The sequence below is a fragment of the Rhinopithecus roxellana genome, chromosome 9 (genome assembly GCF_007565055.1).
Source record: "Rhinopithecus roxellana isolate Shanxi Qingling chromosome 9, ASM756505v1, whole genome shotgun sequence".
Classification (NCBI taxonomy): Eukaryota; Metazoa; Chordata; class Mammalia; order Primates; family Cercopithecidae; genus Rhinopithecus; species Rhinopithecus roxellana.
In genome coordinates this window covers 16,078,293-16,101,905 of record NC_044557.1, presented here as the reverse complement: position 1 = coordinate 16,101,905, position 23,613 = coordinate 16,078,293, and the positions used below count along the sequence as shown (strand labels likewise).

General features: G+C 40.7%; 1 protein-coding gene across 4 annotated transcripts in view; it reads right to left on the bottom strand.

Moving 5' to 3' along the window:
- Positions 1–23,613, bottom strand: part of PRKDC (protein kinase, DNA-activated, catalytic subunit) — a 185,568-nt gene that overhangs the window by 29,918 nt on the left and 132,037 nt on the right. For all 4 annotated transcript variants that reach the window (XM_010357481.2, XM_010357483.2, XM_010357480.2 and 1 more), the window contains exons 64-70: positions 21,620–21,758; positions 19,626–19,814; positions 18,740–18,964; positions 17,458–17,566; positions 15,573–15,684; positions 3,919–4,108; positions 371–545 (exon numbers count right to left, since the gene is read on the bottom strand). In XM_010357481.2, the coding sequence (XP_010355783.2) occupies positions 371–545; positions 3,919–4,108; positions 15,573–15,684; positions 17,458–17,566; positions 18,740–18,964; positions 19,626–19,814; positions 21,620–21,758 (1,139 nt within the window). The remainder of the gene's footprint in view (positions 1–370; positions 546–3,918; positions 4,109–15,572; positions 15,685–17,457; positions 17,567–18,739; positions 18,965–19,625; positions 19,815–21,619; positions 21,759–23,613) is intronic.

Genomic DNA, 23,613 nt, shown 5'->3' with positions numbered 1-23,613 from the left:
ACCACCAAACCTGGCGTAATTTTTTTGTATTTTCAGTAGACACAGGGTTTCACTTTGTTAGCCAGGATGGTCTCAATCTCCTGACCTCATGATCCACCCGCCTCAGCCCCCCGAAGTGCTGGGATTACAGGCGTGAGCCACTGCACCCAGGCTGAAATGGCTTTTCATGTTTGTTTATATCTTATATGCAAACAAAGTTTTCAAAATAATTAAACTATCATTCTCTGGCTCACTTTGCTATATTCACTAAAATTACTGCAAAGATTTACCTCCCAAATGTCAGATGATGCAGCACAAAGAAGAAGAAGATATGTAAGACAATATAACACAGCCCTCTAAAGATGTATGTGGATAAAAGTGGTCAACTTACCCAACAAAGAGACTGTTTTCAGCACAGTGAGCACCTGCTCAGAGCAGCCCTGGGACCGGCTCCGGCAGTGGCTCAAGCGGCAGTAGCTCTGCACCCAGCTCACCAGCCAATCGTCTCTGGTTTTTGACTCTTTATGCAGCTCCTTCAGTAGTTTCATGGCAAGTGAGAAATTGTTCTGTATTAATAGAAAAAGAGAGAAGGTGGTATGATGATACACAAGTGACAGAAGTTTCAAACTGGCCTGCTTCCCCCTTTGCACGACACAATCCACCGGAGAGTAACAAATCTATTTCTTTAGCTTCAATTATGTCTCTAAATGTATCACTGGGATATAATTCATATTTAAAGAGTACAATTCAGGCCAGGTTTAGTGGCTCAGGCCTGTAATCCCAGCATTTTGGAAGGCCAAGGAGGGAGGATTACCTGAGTCTAGGAGTCTCAAACCAGACTAGGCAACATAATGAGACCCTGCCTCTAAAAAAATTTTTAAAATTAGCCAGCACCATGGCTCGTGCCTGTAGTCCCAGTTACTCTGGACACTAAGGTAGTAGGATCACTTGAACCTGGGAGGTTGAGGCTGCAGTGAGTTGCTGTGTACTCTACCCTGGGAAACAGAGCAAGACTATCTCAAAAAAAAAAAAAAAAAAAAAAAAAAAAAAAACACAAGGTGGGGGCAGGGTGGGTACAATTCAGTATTTTTGAGTATATTTACAAAGTTGTGCAACCACCACCCCTAATTCCAGAACATTTTCATTACCCCAAAAAGAAACTCACTGTTTGTTCTGAGTCACTACCCAGCCATTGGAAACCATAAATTTCCTTCCTTTCTCTATGGATTTGCCTACACCAGACATTTTGTAACAATGGTATCAGAAAATAAGTGGTGATGGCATCTTCTTTTACTTAGCATGATGTTTTACAGGTTCATGCACGTTGTAGCACCTGTCAGCTCTTCTTTCCTCTTTATGGCTGAATAATACTCCATTGCACGGACATGCCACTTTTTTTTTTTTTTTTTGAGATGGAGTTTCACTCATCGCCTAGGCTGGAGTGCAATGGCGTGATCTCAGCTCATTGCAACCTGTGCCTCCTGAGTTCAAACAATTTTCCTGCCTCAGTCTCCCAAGTACCTGGGATTACAGGCATGTGCTACCACGCCCGGCTAATTTTTGTATTTTTAGTAGAGACGGAGTTTCTCCATGTCGGCCAGACTGGTCTCGGACTTCTGACTTCAAGTGATCCGCCCGCCTCGGCCTCTCAAAGTGCTGGTATTACAGGCCTGAGCCACTGCACCTGGCTGGACATGCCACATCTTATTTGGGTTGCTGCCACCTTCCAGCTATTTTGAATAATGTTCCTGTCAACATTTGTGTATTAATTTCCATGTGAACTTAAGCTTTTGTTTCTCATGGGTCTGGGAGTGTAATTGCTGTGTCATAAGGTAACTCTAGGTTCAACTGTTTTTGTTTGTTTGTTTGTTTGAGGCAAAGTTTTGCTCTTGTCACCCAGGCTGGAGCACAGTCGCACAATCTTAGCTCTCTGCAACCTCCATCTCCCAGGTTCAAGTGATTCTCCTGCCTCAGCCTCCTGGGTAGCTGGGATTACAGGCATGTGCCACCAAGTCCGGCTAATTTTTGTATTTTTAGTAGAGACGGGGTGTCACCATGTTGGTCAGGCTGGTCTTGAACCCTTGACCTCAGGTGATCCACCTGTCTCGGCCTCCCCAAAGTGCTGGGATTACAAGCGTGAGGGCCTGGCCTCGACATTTATTTTTTTTTAAGTATAGTCAAGTGAAGCATCAGAAGTGGAGAATCAACAAAGAAATCTGGTAAATGGTTGTGATCAATTAATTGTAAAAACCACTGCACTTGGACCAGCCTCTATGCTTAACTTTTTGAGGAAATGCCAGACTGTTTTCCACAGCAGATGCACCATTTTACATTCCCACCAGCAGTTCAGAAGGTTTCCAGTTTCCCACATCTTCTCCAAGGTTTGTCATCTGTGTGTTTGCTTCCAGCCATCTCAGGTAATGCACGATAGCTTTAATTCTGAATACAATTGACCTATTTTTTAGTTGCTTATATAATGTCTTCTTAAATCTACACCTCTAATTCTCTCTCAAGCTTCAAAAGCCATTTTCATCAGACTTTGGTTTTCCTAATTACTGCCCTTTCAACCACCCAGGAGAGAAATCCAAGTTGTTCCCAGCCAGACACTCTCATCACTCCTGTCACCTCGGGTTGTCCTGGATCTCCTTACAGAGCACCTCTCTTGCCCTGCTCACTCCCACCCCACTCCCCTAATGTGGAGCTTCCTGGTCTTTCTCTGTCTTTGCTTTCCCCAGAGCTGTCAATCTCCCACATAGCTTACAACTGGCCAGCATGCATGGAACCTTCAATGGCCTCCTGAACCCTGCAAGGACGCAGTCTCTCGCCCTCTGTAAACCCAGCGTAAGACTCTGCATTCTGTTTCTCACTTTCATGTTTCTGTGTGCGTGACTCCTGGAATACCTTTCTCCTCTCCATGCGCAAATCTTTCCATACCCATAAAGCCTACCCTAAATCACAGCCCCCTTCCCCAGACACCTCCCTGTCCAAGGTGGAAGCTCTTCTCTTCCCTGCGCCCACCAGGCTTTGCTGACATCTCTCTTCTTTGCCCACCAGTGCTGTTGTCATCATGTGTGCAGCCCCCACTCTCACTAGATAGTAATAATGGCAGGGAACATGTCTTTCCCCTCATCGTGCCAGTTTCCTAACTACACTGGGGTCCTCTCCCCATGACCCCAACTCCCTCACCACTAAATCCTTTAGTTCAGATCACCCCTTCTGGCCACACCCTGTTCTTCTCTCACCCAGTTCCTGCTCTGCCTGACTCTAATTGGATTTTCTGTTATTTGCAATATAAAAATTCTTACTTGATATTACACTCATCCAAAGAAAAATCTATAAATGAGCATTTAAACCTACAAAAAAGAAATATTATTTCTACTAGAATATCATCCTTTGCCTTGCAATAGCAACTGATATAGGGTCATTAACATAGCAAGCTTCCGTAGTATGTTTAAAAATTATATACATTTAAATAGATTACATGCAATTTTTAAGCAATGTATATACTTAATATCAAGAAAGGGTCCTAGTATTAAACGATAATTCCTACAAAGTAAACCTAAAAATAATTTGTAACTAACTGGTAAGGATTCATTTTGAAATGATTAACAGGAATATAATAAACTCTAGAGGCTTTCTGGAGACTTTTGAATAAGTGCTCCTTCAAGTTTCCTTTTTTTTTGAGACAGGTTCTCACTCTGTCGCCCAAGCTGGTCTCTAACTCCTGGGCTCAAGTGATCCGCCTACCTTGGCCTCTCAAAGTGCTGAGATTACAGGTGTGAGCCACTGCACCCAGCCCAGTTTACTTATAAAGAGAGAAAAAAAAAACACCTACTCAATTATTTTAAGGTTCAGACTATAAAGAAAAGCTAAAATTAGAGAAAAGCTAATTTAGCAAAATCCTGTGACAGAGCAGGAAAGACAGACATGAGTACTCACCTGCTTCCGGGCACTGTCTACCATCTTCATTTTCATGGAAAACTTGCAGCTCCTGATCAGGGAGCTGATATCTTCTTCCTGCTCTTGCACGTCCATCCTGTCACTGGGGTCTCCATCTTCATCCACATTCATACTATTATCTTCTGGAAGAGGGGTAAGCTTCTCCTCTATTTTGCTGAGAAAGAAACATCTACACAAAGAAAAATGAGACAATGTCAGACTCAGGAATAGGAAGCTTCTGGGTAGCAATTACAGGCAGAAATTCTACACCTTAGTAAATGTTTGTTCTTTTTTTTTTTTTTTTTGAGATGAGTTTCACTCTGTCGCCCAGGCTGGAGTGCAGTGGCGCGATCTAGGCTCACTGCATGCTCCGCCTCCCAGGTTCACATCATTCTCCTGCCTCAGCCTCCTGAGTAGCTGGGACTACAGGTGCCCGCCCCCACATCTGTCTAATTTTTTGTATTTTTAGTAGAGACAGGGTTTCACCATGTTAGCCAGGATGGCCTCGTTCTCCTGATCTCGTGATCCGGCCGCCTCAGCCTCCCAAAGTGCTGGGATTACAGGCGTGAGCCACCGTGCTCGGTCTACCCTTTTTTTTTTTCCGAGATGGAGTCTCATTCTGTCACCCAGGCTGGAGTGCAGTGGCATGATCTCGACTTACTGCAACCTCCACCTCCCGGGTTCAAGCAATTTTCCTGCCTCAGCCTACTGAGCAGCTGGGACTACAGGCGTGCACCACCACCCCCGGATAATTTTTGTATTTTTAGTAGAGAGGGGGTTTCACCATGTTGGCCAGGCTGCTCTCGAACTCCTGACCCTCAGGTGATCCACCTGCTCTGGCCTCCCAAAGTGCTGGGACACAGGTGTGAGCCACTACACCCAGCCTTTGTTCACATTTAAAACCAAAAATATACACTCTAGGTATTGACTTACTCTCCATTTGCATAAAACAACTCCTTAAAGATCACCAATGAGATATATATAATTTTTTTTTTTTTTTTTTTTTTAAGACAGAGTCTCCCTCTGTCACCCAGGCTGGAGCGCAGTGGCACGATCTCAGCTCACTGCTACCTCTGCCTCCTGGGTTCAAGTGATTCTCCTGCCTCAGCTTCCTGAGTAGCTGGGATTACAGGTGCGTGCCACCATGCCCAGCTAATTTTTGTATTTTTGGTAGAGATGGGGTTTCACCATCTTGGCCAGGCTGGTCTTGAACTCCTGACCTCATGATCTGCCCGCCTCAGCCTCTCAAAGTGCTGGGATTACAGGAGTGAGCCACCATGCCCGGCTACCAGTGATATTTTAACAGTACTTTTCATACATCACTCAATGCTTCCAGTTACACAGAATAAAATGTTCAACCTCACCATTTTCTTTTCTTTTTTTTTGAAGACAGAGTATGGCTCTGTCACCCAGGCTGGTGTGCAGTGCTCAACTCACTGCAAGCTCCACCTCCCGGGCTCAAGCCAACCTCCTACCTCAGCCTTCTGAGTAGCTGGGGCTATTGGCGCAGGCCACCATACCCAGCTAATTCTTTTTTTTTTTTGTGGAATCGTGGTTTCATCGTGTTGCCCAGGCTGGTTCTGAACTCCTGAGTTCAAGCAATTTGCCTACCTTGGCCTCCCAAAGTGCTGGGATTACAGGAGTGAGCTATCATGTCTGACCTATATTTTATCTTTTGAAGAATGGGTATCATACCCTGTGTTGAGCCATTTTCCTACTTATATGTCCCAACTTAAGGTGATAAATATGTAACAGTAAACAGTTTATAATCACTGAAAATTTTTTCTTTTTATTTATTTTTTTGAGACAGGGTCTTGCTCTGTTGCCCATGTTGGAGCGTAGTGGTGCAACCACAGATCACTGCAGCCTCGACCTCCTAAACTCACACAGTCCTCTTCCCTCAGCCTCCCAAATAGCTGGGGTTGGTTATAGGTGCATGCTACCGCATCAAGCTAAGTTTTACATTTTTTTTGTAGAAACAGGGGCTTGCTATGCTGCCAGGCTGGTCTCAACTCCTGGGTTCAAGGAATCCTCCTAAAGGCTGGGATTACAGGTATGAGCCACCATGCCCAACCACGAAAATTTAAAAGGTAAGTCTAGGTTGCTACTAAATTATTATTTTAGAAACAGGACTCACTATGTTGCCCAGGCTGTAGTGCAGTAGTTATTCACAGATGTAATCATAGCACACTACAGCCTTGAATTCCTGGGCTCAAGCAATCCTCCTGCCTCAGCCTCCCAAGAAGCTGAAACAATAGGTGCGTGCCTCCATACCCAACTTCAAAATTATTTTTATTTGAATCATAATTTACATGTATGACTCTGTCCAAGTAATTTTATTTCCATTAATATTAGTAACACTGACAAAGGGCCCTAATATATAAAGCTCATCCCTGATCAACAATCAAGTAAATTTCTGTTATTCTTCCAGGAACTGATTTCCAATTTCTTAGAAACACTATGGCCAGGGAGTTCGAGAACACCCTGGGCAACATAGTGATACCTCATCTCTACAAAAAAATGTAAAAATTAGCTGGGCATGGTGGCATGAGCCTGTATTTCCAGCTACACAGGAGGATCATCTGAGCTCAGGAGTTTGAGGCTGCAGTGAGCTATGACTGCACCACTGCACTCCAGCCTGGGTGGCAGAGCAAGACCCTGTGCATGGAAAGAAAGGAAAGAAGAAAAGGAAAGGAAAAAAGGAGAGGAAAGAAGAGGAGAGGGGAGGGGAGGGGAGAAAGAAACACTGTAGGCAGATAAACCATCATGTTTCACATCTCTTTTTCCTTTTCCCTCTTTTTTTGTTACTCCCAAGATACAAGCCTCGCTGGCCATTTCCTATTCTTACCACACTGCTCTGTGCTCCTCATCCCCGCACCAACCACAGTGCTGGCTCATTCCCCAAAGCTGCCACTGATTTTAAGCTTTCACTGTTTTTAATCATAACAATAAATACAAGTAGGTACTAGATTAACATTTCAATAAATAATGAATTACTAAATCCATAAATGTCTCCTACCAGTGTGAATAAAGTGCTTGGTATTTCAGGAAAGGGAGGTGGGAACATCCACAGAATGAGACAGACTCCCTTAGGCTGTGAAAGTGCATGCAATTTTAGGAGTAGAGTTGACAAGAGAGTCCCAGACAGAGGGAACAAATTAAACAAACACAGAGAACAGTTACACTGCATGACATGTTCTCACATCAAATCAGAGAGAACAAACCAAGAAGAGAACCATCTTTTCTTTTCTTTTCTGCCGCCTAGGCTGGAGTGCAGTGGCCGGATCTCAGCTCACTGCAAGCTCCGCCTCCTGGGTTTACACCATTCTCCTGCCTCAGCCTCCCGAGTAGCTGGGACTACAGGCGCCCGCAACCCGCAACCTCGCCCGGCTAGTTTTTTGTATTTTTTAGTAGAGACGGGGTTTCACCGTGTTAGCCAGGATGGTCTGGATCTCCTGACCTCGTGATCCGCCCGTCTCAGCCTCCCAAAGTGCTGGGATTACAGGCTTGAGCCACCGCGACCGGCCGAGAACCATCTTTTCTAAAAACAACAGAGTCTGGCTCTGGTATGGCACTGGGAACCCCTTGGGGCCTATCCTCTGCTGACAACAACTAGAAACTGGATAAAATACAACTCCCCAAGAACTCTGAGTGAATAAAAGATGGCAGACTGTATGTGCAGGGAATCAAAACTGGGAGGATCTGCTATTGGGATGGGCTTCCTGTTTCCTCTCTGTTTTATTCCCTTTTGACGCTGTGGAGTGTGGTGGCAATGTGATTGAGATCCTTAAGGCAAGCCTGCTGCATTCTACCCAGGGGAACAAGAAAAGGAGCCCAGGCAGACAGGTGCTACAGGGAGAATCCTGGAGGGGAGAGAACCAGAGAAAAATCCTCTAGTTCTGCACATGAACCCACCAGACTCAGGCTGCCCTGAAGTATGCATGTACAGACAGACTCAAAACAGCATAGGTTTGGAAAGGAACTGAGGTTTCAATCAACAAAAGGCAAGACAGAGCCTACTATCTAAACAGATCGCCAGCTAGAGAATTATAAGTCAGCATCTACGCAAGAGAATCCAGTAGTTCTCCTTATCTTACTTGCAGTTTTGCTTTCCCTGGCTTCAGTTACTGGAGATATAGTGCAATAAGATATTTTGAGAGAGACAGACCACATTCACATAACTTTTATTATAGTATACTGTTTGAATTATTCTATTTTATTATTGTTATTATTGTTACTTACTGTGCCTAATTTATAAATTAAACTTTATCATATGTGTGTATGTATAGGAAAAAAACAGTATACATAAGGTTTGGTATTACCCATGGTTTCAGGATTCCACTGGGGATCTATGAACGTATCTCCTACAGATAAGAAGGGACTACTATATTCATAAATTACATTCAAAAATTAACTGATAAAAAGAATCGGGAGAATGTATCCATCTCAACAGAAAATGGACGCTAACTCTATGCTGACCCATATGTTGGAATGATAATATAAGGACCTTAAAGCAGCTATTTTAACTATGCTCCAGGAGGTCAAGAAAAAAACACATGCAATAAATGAAAGGGTGAGTATCTCAGCAGAAAAAGAGGAAATATTTTTTAATAAACCAAATGGAAATTTTACAACTGCAAAATATAATACCTAAGATAAAATAGTCACTAGACGGACTTCCTAGAAGAACGAGTAAGCAAAATAAAGCAAGGGTAAGATTGAAGACAAATCAATAGAAATTATCTAATCTTATGAATAAACAACAAAAAGAATGAATAAAAATGAACAGAGTCAGGAACTTATGGAACAATGTCAAAAGGCATGACGTATGTCTAACTGGATTCCCACGAGACCAAGAGAAATTGGGACAAAAAGTATTTGAAGAAACACAATGACCAAAAACTCCCCAAATTTGGTGACAAAAATGTGCAGATTCAAGAAAGTCAGTGAACTTTAGATGGGACAAATTCAAACAGAACCAGGCCTAGACACATCATCATCAAACTGCTGATAACCAATGATAAAGAAAAAAATTCTGAAAGCAGCCAGAAAAACATGACACATCACATATGAGCCACAATAACAGGAATAGCGAGGACATCATCTTCAGAGACATAGCGGCCAAAAGATACTACAAGGGGCAGGGAGAATCTACCCAGATTCTACATTCTGAGAAAGTGACCTTCAAGAATGACACAGAAATAAAGATATCTTCAGAGAAGGAAAAAACTAACAAGAGTTCATCACAAGTAGACCTGCATTACAAGAACTGCTAAAGGAAGATTTTCAGTCTAAAGGAAAATGACACAAGAGAAAAACTTGGGTCTTAGGAATAAATGATGAGTACAGAGTGGTAAGTATAATAAAAGACATATACTTACGTTCTAAAGAATACGTGACAAAAACCACATATGTTCTTTAGAATATGTATGACTGTTTGAAGTACAATATTATCTAGCGGTGTTTTCATTATATGTTACTTCATAAACATACATGAAATCCATCCACACACACATCAATATATCATTACTTCATAAAGATAAAAGGAGTATTTTGACAGGGCATGGTGGCTCATGCTTGTAATCCCAGCACTTTGGAAGGCCGAGGTGGACAGATCACCTGAGGTTAGGAGTTCGAAACCAGCCTGACCAACATGGCAAAACCCCATCTTTACTAAAAATACAAAATCAGCTGGGTGTGGTGGCACATGCCTGTAAATCCCAGCTACTTGGGAGGCTGAGGGAGGAGAATGGCTTGAATCTGAGGGGGTGCAGGTTGCAGTGAGCCAAGATCATGCCACTGCTCTCCAGCCTGGGCAACAAGAGCAAAATTCCATCTCAAAAAAAAGTATTTCCACCATGGCATGTGTATACTTATGTAACAAACTTGCACGTTCTGCACATGTACCCCAGAACTTAAAGTATAATAAAAACAAATAAATAATTTCATCAGGAAGACAGCAGTTATTCATGTGTATGTGCCTAATAACAGAATCAAAATACAGTACGTAAAACTACACAGAATTAAAGGGAGAAATAGACAATTCTACAATCACAGGAGATTTTGACATCCTTATCTTAGCAGTGATGGAACTACACAAACAAACAGTAAAGACACAGCAGATCTGAAAAGTATCCCTGACTACCTTGATCTCACTGAAATTTATAAAACCTGATACCCAGGAACTGCAGAATATACAAAATTTTCAAATTTACATGCGTATTGGGTATTTACATAGACTATATGTTGGCACATAAAAGAAGTCTCAATAAAATTTAAAAGGAACGAAACCATACAGAGGGTGTTTTCTGACTACAGTGGAATTTAGAAATCACTAAGATAGAAAACCCAGGTATTTGGAAATTAAAACACTTTTAAATATTTAATGGCTCAAGTTACATGAGAATTAGAAAATACGTTGAACTGAATGACATACCAAAATTTGCAGAATGCAGCAAGCAGTACTTTAGAGGGACACATGTAACTTTAAATGCTTATATTACAAGGAAGAAAAGGTATAAAATCAACAGTTTCTGCCGAAACAAGAAAAAGAAAAGCAAATACAAAGTAAGAGGAAAAGAAAAAAATAGTAAAGATGATACTAGAAATCAATTAAATAGAAAACAGATAATAAAGAAAATCAACAAAGTCAAAAACTGGTCCTTTGAAAAAGAGGAACAAAACTGACAAACTTTTACCCAGATGAATCAAGTGTTAAAAAAGAGAACACAAATAACCAATATGTGGAATGAAAAAGGGGTTCCCTCCACAGACACTACAAACAATAAAAAGGATGAGAATAATGTGGACTGTTATACCAACAATTTGATGACGTTGATGAAATGGACAAATTTACTTTAAAAAACAAGGAAGGAAGGCAGAAATTTAAAAAGAAAATGGACAAAGTGATTGAAAAGTACAATTTAACAAAAATGACACAAAAAGAAATATATACATATATATTTTTTGAGACAGAATCTTGCTCTGTTTCCCAGGCTGGAATGCAGTGGCATGATCTCTGCTCACTGCAACCTCCACCTCCTGGGTTCAAGCGATTATCCTGCCTCAGCCTCCCGAGTAGCTGGGACTACAGGTGCCCACCACCACGTCCAGCTAATTTTTGTAGTTTTAGTAGAGGCAGGGCTTCACCATATTGGCCAGGCTGGTCTCCAACTCCTGACCTCAAATGATCCGCCCACCTAGGCCTCCCAAAATGCTGGGATTACAGGCGCGAGTCACCATTCCCAGCCAGAAACAGAAAGTTTAAATTCTCGGACAGGGCGCAGTGGCTCATGCCTGTAATCCCAGCACTTTGGGAGGCCAAGGTGGGCGGATCACAAGGTCAGGATATCGAGACCATCCTGGCTAACACAGTGAAACCCCGTCTCTACTAAACAAAAAAAATAAAAAATAAAAAAATTAGCCGGGCATGGTGGCAGGTGCCTGTAGTTCTAGCTACTCGGGAGGCTGATGCAGGAGAATGGCATGAACCTGGGAGGTGGAGCTTGCAGTGAGCCAAGATCGCGCCACTGCACTCCAGCCTGGGCGACAGAGTGAGACTCTGTCTCAAAAAATATAAATAAATAAAATAAATAAATAAATAAATAAATAAATAAATTCTCTATCAGTATCGACTAAGGAAATTATATACATTATCAAAAATCTTCCCTAAGGGAAAACCCATGCCCAAATAGGATAGGTTTCACTGTGAATCCTATCAAATATTCAAGTATGAAATAATGAGGATCTTATATAATTTTTCTCCCCCTTTAGAGATGGAGTTTTGCTCTTGTTGCCCAGGCTGGAGTATAATGGTACAATCTTGCCTCACCACAACCTCTGCCTTCCGGGTTCAAGAGATTCTCCTGCCTCAGCCTCTGAGTAGCTAGGATTACAGGCATGCGCCACCATGCTCGGCTAATTTTATATTTTTGGTAGAGACGAGTTTTGTCCATATTTGTCAGGCTGGTCTTGAACTCCTGACCTCAGGTGATCCGCCCACCTCAGCCTCCCAAAGTGCTGGAATTACAGGCGTGAGCCACCACGCCTGGCCATAAACTTCTTTTTAAAATAGAGAAGGAAACATGCCTTACTCATCTTATGAGTCCATGATAACCCTAATACCAAAACCTGATGAAGATATTACAAAAAAGAAAATTACAGACCAATATCCCACTTCGATATAGATGCTAAAATCCTTAAGGGATCATCATGACCATATTGGGTTTACTCCAAGAATGCAAGACTGACTTCATATTTAAAAAGCAGCAAAGTAATACTTCATAAACACAATAAAGGAGAAAAACAATATGATTAAGCTGATGCAGAAAAATTGTTTGATAAAATTCAACACGCGTTCATAATAAAACTCTCAGAAAACCAGGAATAGAAGGGAACTTCCTCAGTCTGATAAAAGGCATTTACAAAACCATTACCATTTTTTAAAGCTGAATGAGTGACTTGTCTTCTCTAACATCAAGAATAAGACTAAGATGCTCATTTTACCACTTATATTCAAGATTGTACTTGAGGTCCTCATGGTTTTAACAAAGCAGGAAAATGAAATAAATGGCATAAAGTTCAGAAAGAAAGGTGACCCTATATGCAGATGATATGATAGAAAATCCCAGAGAATCTGCAAAACAAGAACTAAAACTACCAAGTTAGCAAAGATACAAAGTTAATATATAAAAAGCAATTTACATTAGCAGCAAATAATTGGAAAATATGATACAATTTTGAAAATAAATCCATTTATAACAGTGCCAAAAAAACATAAAATACTTAGGAATAAATCACAAAAGACATCCAAGATCTCCATACTGAAAAAATACAAATCACTGAAATTAAAGATATCTAAATTAACATAGATATGTCATATTAATGAACTGGATAACTTTATATTGTTAAGATAGCAACTCCCCTAAACTGAACTATAGTCAATACAGTCCCAGTAAAAATCTCAGCTGTTTTTCTTTATAGAAATTGACAAGCAGATTCTAAAATGTAAATATAAATGCAAATCAACTAAAATAAAGTAGTTTTCATAAAGAAAAGCAAAGTTGAGCCAGGTGCCATGGTTCCTGCCTGTAATCTCAGCATGTTGGGAGGCTGAGATGGGCAGATTGCTTGAGCCCTGGAGTTCCATACCATCCTGGGCACATAGTGAAACCCTGTCTCCACAAAAAAAGACAAAAAAATTAGCCAGGCATGGTGGCGTACACTTGTGGTCCCAGCTACTTGAGAGGCTGAAGTGGGAGTACTGCTTGAGCCTGGGAGGTTGAGACTGCAATGAGTCATGATCGAGTGACAGAGTAAGACCCTGTCTCAAAAAAAAGAAAAGTTTGAGAACTCATCCTATCTGACTTCAAAATGTACTATAAAGTGATAAAAATGAAGACAGTTTGCTATTGTGAAAAAAAAAAAAAAAACCCACAAAGCAAGGGCTACAACAGAGCATCCAGAAATAGACCCACACATACGTGGTCAACTGAGTTTCCAAAAAATTGCCAAGGCGACTCAATTATGAAAGATTTTTGAACAAATGGGGCTAGATAGATATCTATATGGAAAAAGTAAACAGCTACCCCTACCTCACACCATTTACAAAAATTTTCTTCCAATGCATCAGAGACCAAAATCCGTAACATTTCTAAAAGAAAACAGGGGAAAACAGGTAAGATGAGCCTGATTTGCCAGTTTAAAGGGGAGCCTGCTGGCCAAATCTGAGATAATTGAACACAAAATAAATAAGGACAGTAGTAGGTTATATCCCACTAAATAAAATTGGAATCCCTGAGTCTTTATTGATAATCTTTAAAAAGTAAATAAGTACGTAAACAGAAGGGAGGGTGCCTGCCTACAATAAGATGTAGAGTAATATAAATGAATGGTAGAGTTAGAAGTTACTATTTTGCAACCATTATTGCCAACACTGGTTTGGGCCAGGAGTCATCCACAAATGCGAAATATGGAGGGGTAAGTCTTAGGAGAAGCAGGACATCTGTATGTCTCAAAGCAGCTCCCACATTTATTTGTTAGTTGGAAAGGAAAAATAAATAAATAAATGGCATCATACAGTGGAGAGAGCAAACAATCTAAATTATTATCACCAGGCTGGGCATGGTAGGTAAAGCCTGTAATCCCAGTACTTTGGGAGGCCAACGCTCACTTGAGGATCACTTGAGGTCAGGAATTCAAGACAAGCTTGGCAAAACATTTTGAAAAATACAATATTAGCCATGTATGGTAGTGCGTGCCTGTAATCCCAGCTACTTGGGGGGTTGAGGCAGGAGAATCGCTTGAACCCGGGAGACGGAGGTTGCAGTGAGCCCAGATTGCACCACCACACTCCAGCCTGGCCAAAAAGACTCTGTATGAAAAAAAAAACCAAAAAAAAAAAAAAAAAAAAACAGAAACAATAAAAATCACCAGTAAAAGGCAGATGGACACTCTGCCCCACGCATGATTTGCTAACCTGGCCAGAGGCAGATCACCTGAGTCCCACCATAAGGAAACATAAGACAAACCCAAACAGAGGAACATTACTCAAAAGTGTCAGTATTAGGATACACAAAGCCTTTTGGAGACTAAACAGACACATCAAATAAATGCAGTCCATCATTCTGTACTGATCCTGTCATAGAGGTAGAGAAAATGCCACAAAGGACATTACTGGGACAATTGACAAAACTGAAATTGGGCTTTAGAGGAAAAATGAAAGCTCTTGAGGTTTATCACCGAACTGTAGTTAAATAAAAAGATACTCTTTTTCTTAAGAAATAAACACTGATCTATAACAAGGCAAAGGGATGTATCCAGCTCAGGCTCACAACTGGTTCAGAAAATAAATAATATGTAGGGTCTGGTAGAAAAGAAAAAAATACAAATGCTAACATGGAAAAATGTTTAAAATGTTATTTAAAAAATCAGTGAATCTGGGTTAAAGGCACCCAGGAGAGGACTACTTTTCTTGCAACTTTTCCAGAAGAACTCATCTCAAAATAAAAAGTTAAAAAAACAACAACAAAAAAATTGTAGTAGTGGAGGAAATAATGGGAGAACATGACACTTGGAGTCTGAGTCCTTGAGTCCTATTTCCTATGCACATTTGCATGCAATAAACCACAACCTCTCTGATTTTATTACATGGTTAGCACCTGCCCTATGGATTCCACAGGGTAGTTACAGGATGGCAGAAGATGAGGACATGAAAATGACCTGAGACCTGGGAAAGTGACACGACTGTGTAATGGAGTTGAGAGATAGGAGGCAAGAATGTACAAAATCCTAGTTATAAAATTGGATAATAAAAATCATTATGTAGTCATCGTCTTTGTTGTCATCTAACTACTTAACATTCCATTAAGAGAGGAGCAAATGCACACTGACCCTGTCTCCCTTCCTGGAGGTGCAGGTTCAGGATCAGCCACCAGTACCTCCTGACAGCAGCATCCCCACAGGGCAAACGGGAAAGAGGACACGGCAGACACAGAGAGCTCTATCGGAAACTACTTACATGGGAAACAGGAAGGACGGAAAACAGCTGCACTAGGCTCAAATCCCACATTTCTCTAAACCATGGTTTGGAAGAAAAATCATTCCAACAATTTCAAAAAACAATCCACATTTGACTCAAAGAGACCACGTCTTACCGATTTGTGATGACGTCATCCCAGATGTTCATTGGGTCCATTTTAGCATCTGGATATCTGTTTGTCCAGGTGTTCAGAAGTCTCTTAAGGGGAACTTGAGATGATAAATTGCCTAAAAATAGTATTAGAGGGTGACTATACCCACAGCTCAATTATAAGACCAAATGACAAAGTAAGGTCATTATCAGTAAATAGAAAACTCAGACTTCTGCCCAAATTACAAAAAAGTCCTTTCTTTCACAAAAGGACACAAAGTTACCATAATAAATTTAATGTATTCTAACATTTAAACTTAATTGCTTAAGGATGGAGAAATAAACATGTACAAATTCCTTTTACATTTATTACAGGTCTACAGTCCATCTGTAATATCAAAATCTAAAAAGCATTGATAACTAAAAAGATTTTCATAGGGTTGCAGTAAATTTTCTTGGCAAAAAAAAATCTTTGTTTATGGCATCAATGTGAATATTCATAACTTAAGCTGGAGAGTTATAGAATACTGTCCTAGCCCCTGGCATGTACAAAGATAATATTTCTAGTGTCCAAAACATTCTGGCCTCAAGGGTCTCAGAAAAGAGATTCATAATAATCTTTATGAAACTGAAAATTCACATTGCTAATGTGTTTTCTTTCTGTTGGAGGAAAACAGCAGTCAGGAACACAAGCTTAGATAAGACAGTTCTGGGTTCAAAATTTAAATCTTTTACTTATAAGCTCAGGCAAGTCATTCAATCTCTATAAGCCTCTAAAAAATGAGGAGAAAAAAAATCCATCTCGTGAAGTTGTTATAAAGACTAGGAAACACTGGCTGGGTGCAGTGGCTCACGCCTGTATCCCAGCACTTTGGGAGGCCGAGGCAGGTGGATCACGAGGTCAGGAGATCCAGATCATCCTGGCTAACATGGTGAAACCCCATCTCAACTAAAAATACAAAATATTAGCTAGGCGTGGTGGCGGGCGCCTGTAGTCCTAGTTACTCGGGAGGCTGAGGCAGGAGAATGGCATGAACCTGGGAGGCAGAGCCTGCAGTGAGCCGAGATTGTGCCACTGCGCTCCAGGCTGGGTGACAGAGGGAGACTCCGTCTCAAAAAAAAAGACTAGGTAATACTGATAAAGAGATTAACATAGCTCCTGAAAGTAGAATGCACTTAATAAATGATACATCATTAACATGTACTTGAAAAATAATTTTCCAAAATTAAAATAGAAAATAACTAGGTAGATATAAATATCAGTTTTTATCAGTATTCTGAAAAGCATCTTTTGTAATTATTTTTAATTATTTAAGACAAAAATGAAATTCAGATTAACAAATAAAACATTTTACCTTTGCAAAGATGTATTCTTCCCCTTAGATTCTTGGGTGACCTCCCACAGGCACTGGGATAAAACCCACTCATCAGCAATACAAAGGCCTTCTTGATGTGGGCCCTGCTGCCCGCAGCCTTCCCGCCCTCCCTTCAAGCCAGGACACCCAGTACCCTCAGTGTGCACCTCATGGGCACCACAGCTTTCTGTCTGCAAGCCCCTGCCTCTTCCCCACTGCTCAGGACCCTCCTCCAAGAGTCCTGCACCCTCTCAGGCCAGGGTGGGCCCCACTACCCTTGTGGGCAGGTGTCCTCTGGAGTCACCCCACTACTCCAAAAGCTTCATTAAGGTAGGCAGCATGTTTTCTTTCACTTTGCAGCCCTGGTCAGAACACTGCCTGACCATTTTAAACATTTATTTCAATGATCTGAAAATATATATTTGTAAAGGAAATTCGACAGAGTTTCCAACCCATACATTAAGAAACATGCACTTTCGCTAAGCAGAAAATAATTTAGATGCTAAAACTCTTCCACAATTAGAAATGAAAAAAATGACAGATGAAAAAAATTACCTTGTTTGCTTATAAAGCCGATGAACTCCTGAATTTCTGTTAAAGCCTGTACAGACTGCAATTTGGTGAGTCTACTTCGGTGTAAGAGGACATCAATACTAGAATAATTCTTTAAAAAAAAAAGGCATTTACAAATGACGTGTTATAAACCAAGCTGTGACTTTAAGTTTTTAACAGTACTCTAAATTATGAAATGTAGCAATTATTCTATAAATATGCCTCAGAATGGTTAATAATTAGGTCACAGACACAGTTAACAGTTTAAATTAAAAAAAAATAATTTAAGGTTTCAATCACATTTTGGTTCAATGATATCAATAAAACTGACATCACCAGGCTATCACTGCCTCAACTTGCCACCAAGTTTTAATAATCCCAACATCCTATAATGTAAAACTGCTGACTAGAGAAGCCAATTCTTCTTTTGATAAACTTCCTCAAGAGTGCTAATCAACTTCAACACATTAAATAAAAATGAAAACAATGAATGAATGTGCTTCTATGCTAAATGTCACTAACCTATGTTAAATGTTATTAATAGACTCTATACAAGACATTCACTTACAAACAAACAACTGTCAGGAAAAGATTTGGAGAAAAGCAAAAAGGAAAGAAAGAGTGGCAGAAAACAATCAGGGAAGATCAACACCCACTCTTCTCCACAAAGTAAACAAACTTCCATTCCGCTACCCCAAATAGAAAAGTCTACTCTTGGCCAGGAGCGATGGCTCACATCTGTAATCCCAGCACTTTGGGAGACTGAGGCAGGTGAATCACCTGACATCAGGAGTTCAAGACCAGCCTGGCCAACATGGTGAAACCTCGTCTCTACTAAAAATACAAAAATTAGCCGAGCGCCCGTAATCCCAGCTACCCAGAAGGCTGAGGCAGGAGACTCACTTGAATCAGATTGTGCCATTGCCACTATCTAGGTGACAAAAGAGAAACTCAGTCTCAAAAAAAAAAAAGCCTACTCTCAAGTGTTCTTTAAGAGTATGAGAAAGGTAACAAAAGGGAAGAAAAACGAAACCTTTCTAAAACAGGAAAAAAAGATTAAAAAAGGCATTAAGATAAATGACAGAATGAACAGCATTATTGAAAGAACAGAAAGAAGGAAATAGGTGGTATGAAAATAGTACTTGAAAATTTTTGTTGATCTTTTTCATGAGTTTACTGAGTTTTAAAAATATCCTAAAAATAGTATATTTCAGATAGCTCCACATTATAATATATATATATATACACACACACACAGACACATATATATAATATATAGTATTACCTGCATAAAACTCTGAATGCCATTTTGAATGTAGTATTTGGCTCTGTCAACGTCATCTTGCAGGAGGTAAAGCAGACTCAGCTCTTGACTGTAATGAAGCTCTAAAATCGCCTTCTGGAGCTCCCCATGCATAGCTTTGTCAATAAATGTCAGCAGGGACTGGTCAGCCTCTCCCTGGAGCAGCAGCTTCAGCTTGCTGCGGATCATGTAAGGTAGATACGTTTCCTAAGGAACATAAAAATATACTTGTAACTACAGAAAGCCAACTTGAGTATGTCTAATTATTTTATTTCTGTAATATTCTCTGCTATACTTTCATAGATCAAGATTTAGAATCAAAGCGATGATGTCTGATGTCTGAAACAGTAATCTCTAATTTTTAAAACAGATTCATCTAAAATAGCTTGTTTTGTAACCACAAAACATATAGGAACGCGTTCTACAAAAAATTGGGGACTACTTTTAGCTGGAAGATGATTTGGATGTTACATACAAACTGAGGAATTTACAAGCACAGTCAGGATAGGTATGGTGTGGAGAAACCAGGAGAGCCTCTTGTCCCAGGAGCTGGGAGGCCTGTGTTTAGTCAGTGATCTGGGGCGACTTCTTGTAATGTAAGAGACAACAGTAAATATTCTCCCATGTAGTCATACTAGGAATGTTAATATTTATTTTAAAATGCATTGCATTCATTTTGAAAAGATGATTAGCTAGAAGTGATAAGAGATTTAACAATACTATGGGGTTTGTAGGTGGAGTCAGGTCATGCAACTCCCTGGTGCTTCACAACTACTATCTGTTTTTGAAACGTTTTAAACAACTTTGTTAACTAGAAAACACCTATCTAAAATATTTATTTCAATCACTTAAAAATAATTTTACCCACCTGATAAAATGGTTCACTCCAGATTTTATTTAGGTCTGGGGGGTTCTCACTGTCTACACTGGCTGTAGAACAGTATTCAAGTGATTTCCACTCAGCAAGGTGGTTGTAACAGTCAAGGGATGCAAGTTCCCAAAAATCCTTCTCGGCATCTGTGGGCTCACCATCTACCCAGTCTTGTTTATTGAGAGCCTGGCGGAGAAAAGTTAATAAAATTATTTTACAAAGTTGGAAAGAATACCAACGAGAACATGTAAAAAGGAAGAATGTAACAATCACACTAAAAACAATCCTTTTCAGATTTATGGCAAGGAGAGAGAAAAGAGAAGCTATTCAGAGTAACACTGAATAGAAGAAAAACCAAAAGGAATTTTACAGTACTAAATGAATAGAAAAACCCAGCTGGGCACGCTGGCTCACACCTGTGATCCCAGCACTGTGGGAGGCTAAGGCAGGTGGGTCACTTGAGGCCAGAAGTTTGAGACCAGCCTAGGCAACATGGCTTAACACTGTCGCTACAAAAAAACACAAAAACTAGCTAGGCGTGATGGCAAACACCTGCAGCCCCAGCTTCTTGGGAGGCTGAGGTGGGAAGATCACCTGGGCCCAGCAGGTTGAGGCTGCAGTAAGCTGAGATCATGCTACTGCACTGCAGCCTGGGTGACCCTGTTTTGAGAGAGAGAAACACACACACACACACACACACACACACACACACACACACACACACACACACACAAATCCTAACTAGGAAGAAGACATTTCTCTGAGAAACTTACCAATGAAACCAATTACTAAGACTAACCAATTACTAAGACTGAATACTTTTAATCACAATAACTTGATTTATATTTCTACTCGGGGTTATTTACCACATAACAAGTTCTTACAATAAAATTAGAACACAGGACATTTGTAGAAAATTGCAGAGGATTTTAAAACCTGGACTGCTCATTGAAGAGTTTCACAGGTCACAGACCCTGAATTTCAACACCTACACTTGAATAGCCACTGACAAAATGTACAAAACTGAACTTATAGTCATCTTCCCAGATTCTTCTTTACCTCTGATGTAGTTTGAATATGTGTCCTCACCTAAACCTCATGTTGAAATGTAATCCTCAATGTCAGAGGTGGGGCCTGGTGAGAGGTGTTTGGATCAATGGGGGCAGATCCCTCACGAATGAAGTGGGCCATTCCCTTGGTGATGAGTGATCCTAGCACTTTGGGAGGCCCAGGCATGATGGCTTGAGCTCAGGAGTTCCCAACCAGCCTGGGCAACATAGTGACACCTCGTCTCTACAAAAAAATTTTAAAAATTAGCCAGGCATGTTGGTGCATGCCTGAAGTCCCAGCTACTCAGGTGGCTGAGGTGGGAGGATCACTGGAGCCTGGGAGGACTGCTGGAGCCTGGGAGCCATGATCATGCCACTGCACTCCAGCCTGGGTGACAGAATGAGACTCTGTCTCTAAATAAATAAAAGTATATGGCACCCCCTCCCCAACTGTCTCTCTCTTGCTACTGCCTTTCACCATATGAAGTGCCTGCTCCTGCTTTGCCTTCTACCAATGAGTAAAAGCTCTCCAAGGCCTCCCCTGAAGCCAAGCAGAAGCCAGCACCATACTTCCTGTATAGCCCGTGGAACTGTGAACCAATTAAACCTCTTTTCTTTATAAATTACCCAGTGTCAGGTATTTCTCTATAGAAATGCATGAACAGCCTAATACAACTTCTTTATAATTTTTTTTTTAACTAACTGAAAGAAAACAACCTATTCAAATAGAAACTGTGTAAGAGCAGACAGAAAAACAATATACAGTTTCATAGTATGGTAGGCCCTCACTTAAGTGAACACCCTATAAGGAAACCAATTTTCTTCCTCATCAACATTGTAACCAACAAGGATCTGCTGTACCTTGTTTTGCTTGAAGTTATAGTTCAGCAGAAAACAAAAGTGTTGTAGTAAATGTCATATTTTGCCAGAGATCAATCTTACCTCATCATACTGCTTAGCAGCTTCAGAATAATCACTTCTGGCTTCCGCTAACAATGCATTCTGAGTGATTTGCTTTGTTCCTATCTCACTGCTAAAAATCCCACGGAGGACGTCGTATTCTCCAATTGATCTATACAGTCTACAAAACAAATCAAAAAGGCCAAATCAATGAACACCCCAGTATTTTAAAAGTATTTATTCTAATGAAATGATAGTAAATCAAGTTGCCACACATTATATTAACAAAAGAAGAGACATAAAATGTTACTTTAATTTTGCTAAAAATATAAAATTTAAGAAACTATTAAGTTACCCCTAGGTTTTATAACTTTAATCATACATAAGGCAGAATTTATTCAGATGTGCATTTAAAGTGGAATCTGGGACAGGCGTGGTGGCTCATGCCTGTAATCCCAGCACTTTGGGAGGCTGAGGTGGGTGGATCACCTGAGATCAGAAGTTCAGACCAGCCTGGCCAACATGGTGAAACCCCATCTCTACTAAAAATACAAAAAATTAGCTGGGCGTGGTGGTGCGTGCCTGTAGTCCCAGCTACTTGGGAGGCTGAGGCAGAGAACTGCTTGAACCCAGGAGGGTGGAGGTTGCAGTGAACCGAGAACGCCCCACTGCACTCCAGTCTGGGTAACAGAGCAAGACTCCGCCTCAAAACAAAACAAAACAAAAGTGGAATTTGAAAATATCAAAAGTTCACAGTATACAAGATGTGTCATTACATAAGGTTCTCCAGTATTAATCCATGAAAATATCTGCAGGTGACCCATTTGGAATCCTTGTCTAGCCCCCAAAAACCCGGAAGCAAAGAAAAAATAATCCTGACTACTGATGCCATGTTTAATCCATGTTCTATGGACCATCTCAATTTGTTGGAGTATTCATTCATTTCTTCACTTTAACAAAATTCTGGCTTCACCCTTTCAATCAAGTTTCCCAGTCCATGATATTCTCAAAGTGTTTATTAGGTTTGTTCCCTTCCTCCAGGAAATTTCTTTCCATCTTGCAGTCTCAACCCAAATGTTATTTCTTCCTGAACCAGCCAGCCAAGGACTGCTCCCTCCTTAGTTCTCCTGCTGTTCAGTTTCCTTCTGGGTACTAAGTCTCTTGGATTTACATCAAAAGAGCCTTATGGGCTCTCTCCTAGAGCTTATGAATTCTGAATTCAATAAAATCTAGTAGATGTGGCTCTCTTATTGCCCTGATTACAGAATGTTAGGGGTAATAAATCAGCAGTAAAGGTGGGTGGGTAGGTAGGTGGTGGAGCAGTAGCTCATGGCCTCAGAGTCAAAGAAGAGGGAGAGCTACATACATGTCTCAGGAAAGACATCACCTACGTACCCCTATACTGGTTCCCAGGTCCCTGGATTATGTTCACTGTAACATGGTTAAAACAATGGTCATGACACATAAAAAAAAAGGCTAAGGCCAGGTGTGGTGGCTCACGGCAGTAATCCTAGCACTCTGGGAGGCTGGGGCGGGCGGATCATGAGGTCAAGAGATCGAGACCATCCTGGCTAACACAGTGATACCCCTTCTCTACTAAAAATATAAAAATTAGCCAGGCGTGGTAGCACGTGCCTGTAACCCCAGCTACTTGGGAGGCTGAGGCAGGAGAATCGCTTGAATCCAGGAGCCGGAGGTTACAGTAAGCCAAGATCGTGCCACTGCACTCCAAGGGCGACAAAGCGAGACTCTTGTCTCAAAAACAAAACAAAACAAAACAAAAAACAGTAAACTTGTTCACAATGCTCAGAAACGAATGCAAAAATATCACACAAGTATGAGAATGTACTTAACACAGTTAGAAAAAAATGTTTAAAGTTTAGGCCCTTAAAAGTTGTTTGCTCCACTTACTCAGTAAATACACATTATGTATGTTTACCACTCCTGGAAATAGTAAACATACAAGGTGTCACTTCCTGTTCACTTACACATCTGAAGCAATAGGAGAAAATGGTTCCAAGGTAAAATCAGCATAG